This window comes from Pteropus alecto, unplaced genomic scaffold (genome assembly GCF_000325575.1).
Source record: "Pteropus alecto unplaced genomic scaffold, ASM32557v1 C17742801, whole genome shotgun sequence".
Lineage (NCBI taxonomy): Eukaryota > Metazoa > Chordata > Mammalia > Chiroptera > Pteropodidae > Pteropus > Pteropus alecto.
Window position 1 is genome coordinate 1 of NW_006486516.1, and position 630 is coordinate 630.

The 630-nt window shown below is 47.9% G+C and overlaps 1 protein-coding gene across 1 annotated transcript; it reads left to right on the top strand.

The window, feature by feature from the left end:
• On the top strand, nt 1–624 carry LOC107196623 (olfactory receptor 52I2-like; the record flags this gene model as incomplete). Its single annotated transcript, XM_015599425.1, has 1 exon — nt 1–624. A coding segment is annotated over exon 1 (624 nt), but the record flags the coding sequence as incomplete, so codon positions are not given.
• Nucleotides 625–630: the final 6 nt, after the last annotated feature.

Consider the following 630-nt stretch of genomic DNA (forward strand, 5'->3'; position numbering starts at 1 on the left):
ATGGAAACCCCTGCCACCTTCTACCTTGTGGGCATCCCAGGTTTGCCATCTTCACATCTTTGGCTGGCTATCACACTGAGTACCATGTATACCATAGCCCTGTTAGGAAACACCCTCATAGTGACTGTAATCTGGATGGATTACGCTCTACAAGAGCCCATGTACTATTTCCTGTGTGTTCTGGCTATCGTGGACATTGTTATGGCCTCCTCCGTAGTGCCCAAGATGGTGAACATCTTTACCTCAGGAGACGGCTCTATCAGCTTTAATGCTTGTTTCACTCAGATGTATTTTGTCCATGCAACCACAGCTGTGGAGACAGGGCTGCTGCTGGCCATGGCTTTTGACCGCTATGTAGCTATCTGTAAGCCCCTACACTACAAGAGAATTCTCACACCTCAAGTGATGCTGGGAATGACTGTGACCATCACTATCAGAGCTGTCATAACCATGACTCCATTAAGTTGGTTGGTGAGTCATCTACCTTTCTGTGGCCCCAATGTGATTCTCCATTCCTACTGTGAGCACATAGCTGTGGCCAAGTCGGCATGCGCTGACCCCATGCCCAGTAGTCTCTATAGTCTGCTTAGTTCTTCCATTATTGTGGGTTCTGATGTGGTCTTCATTGCT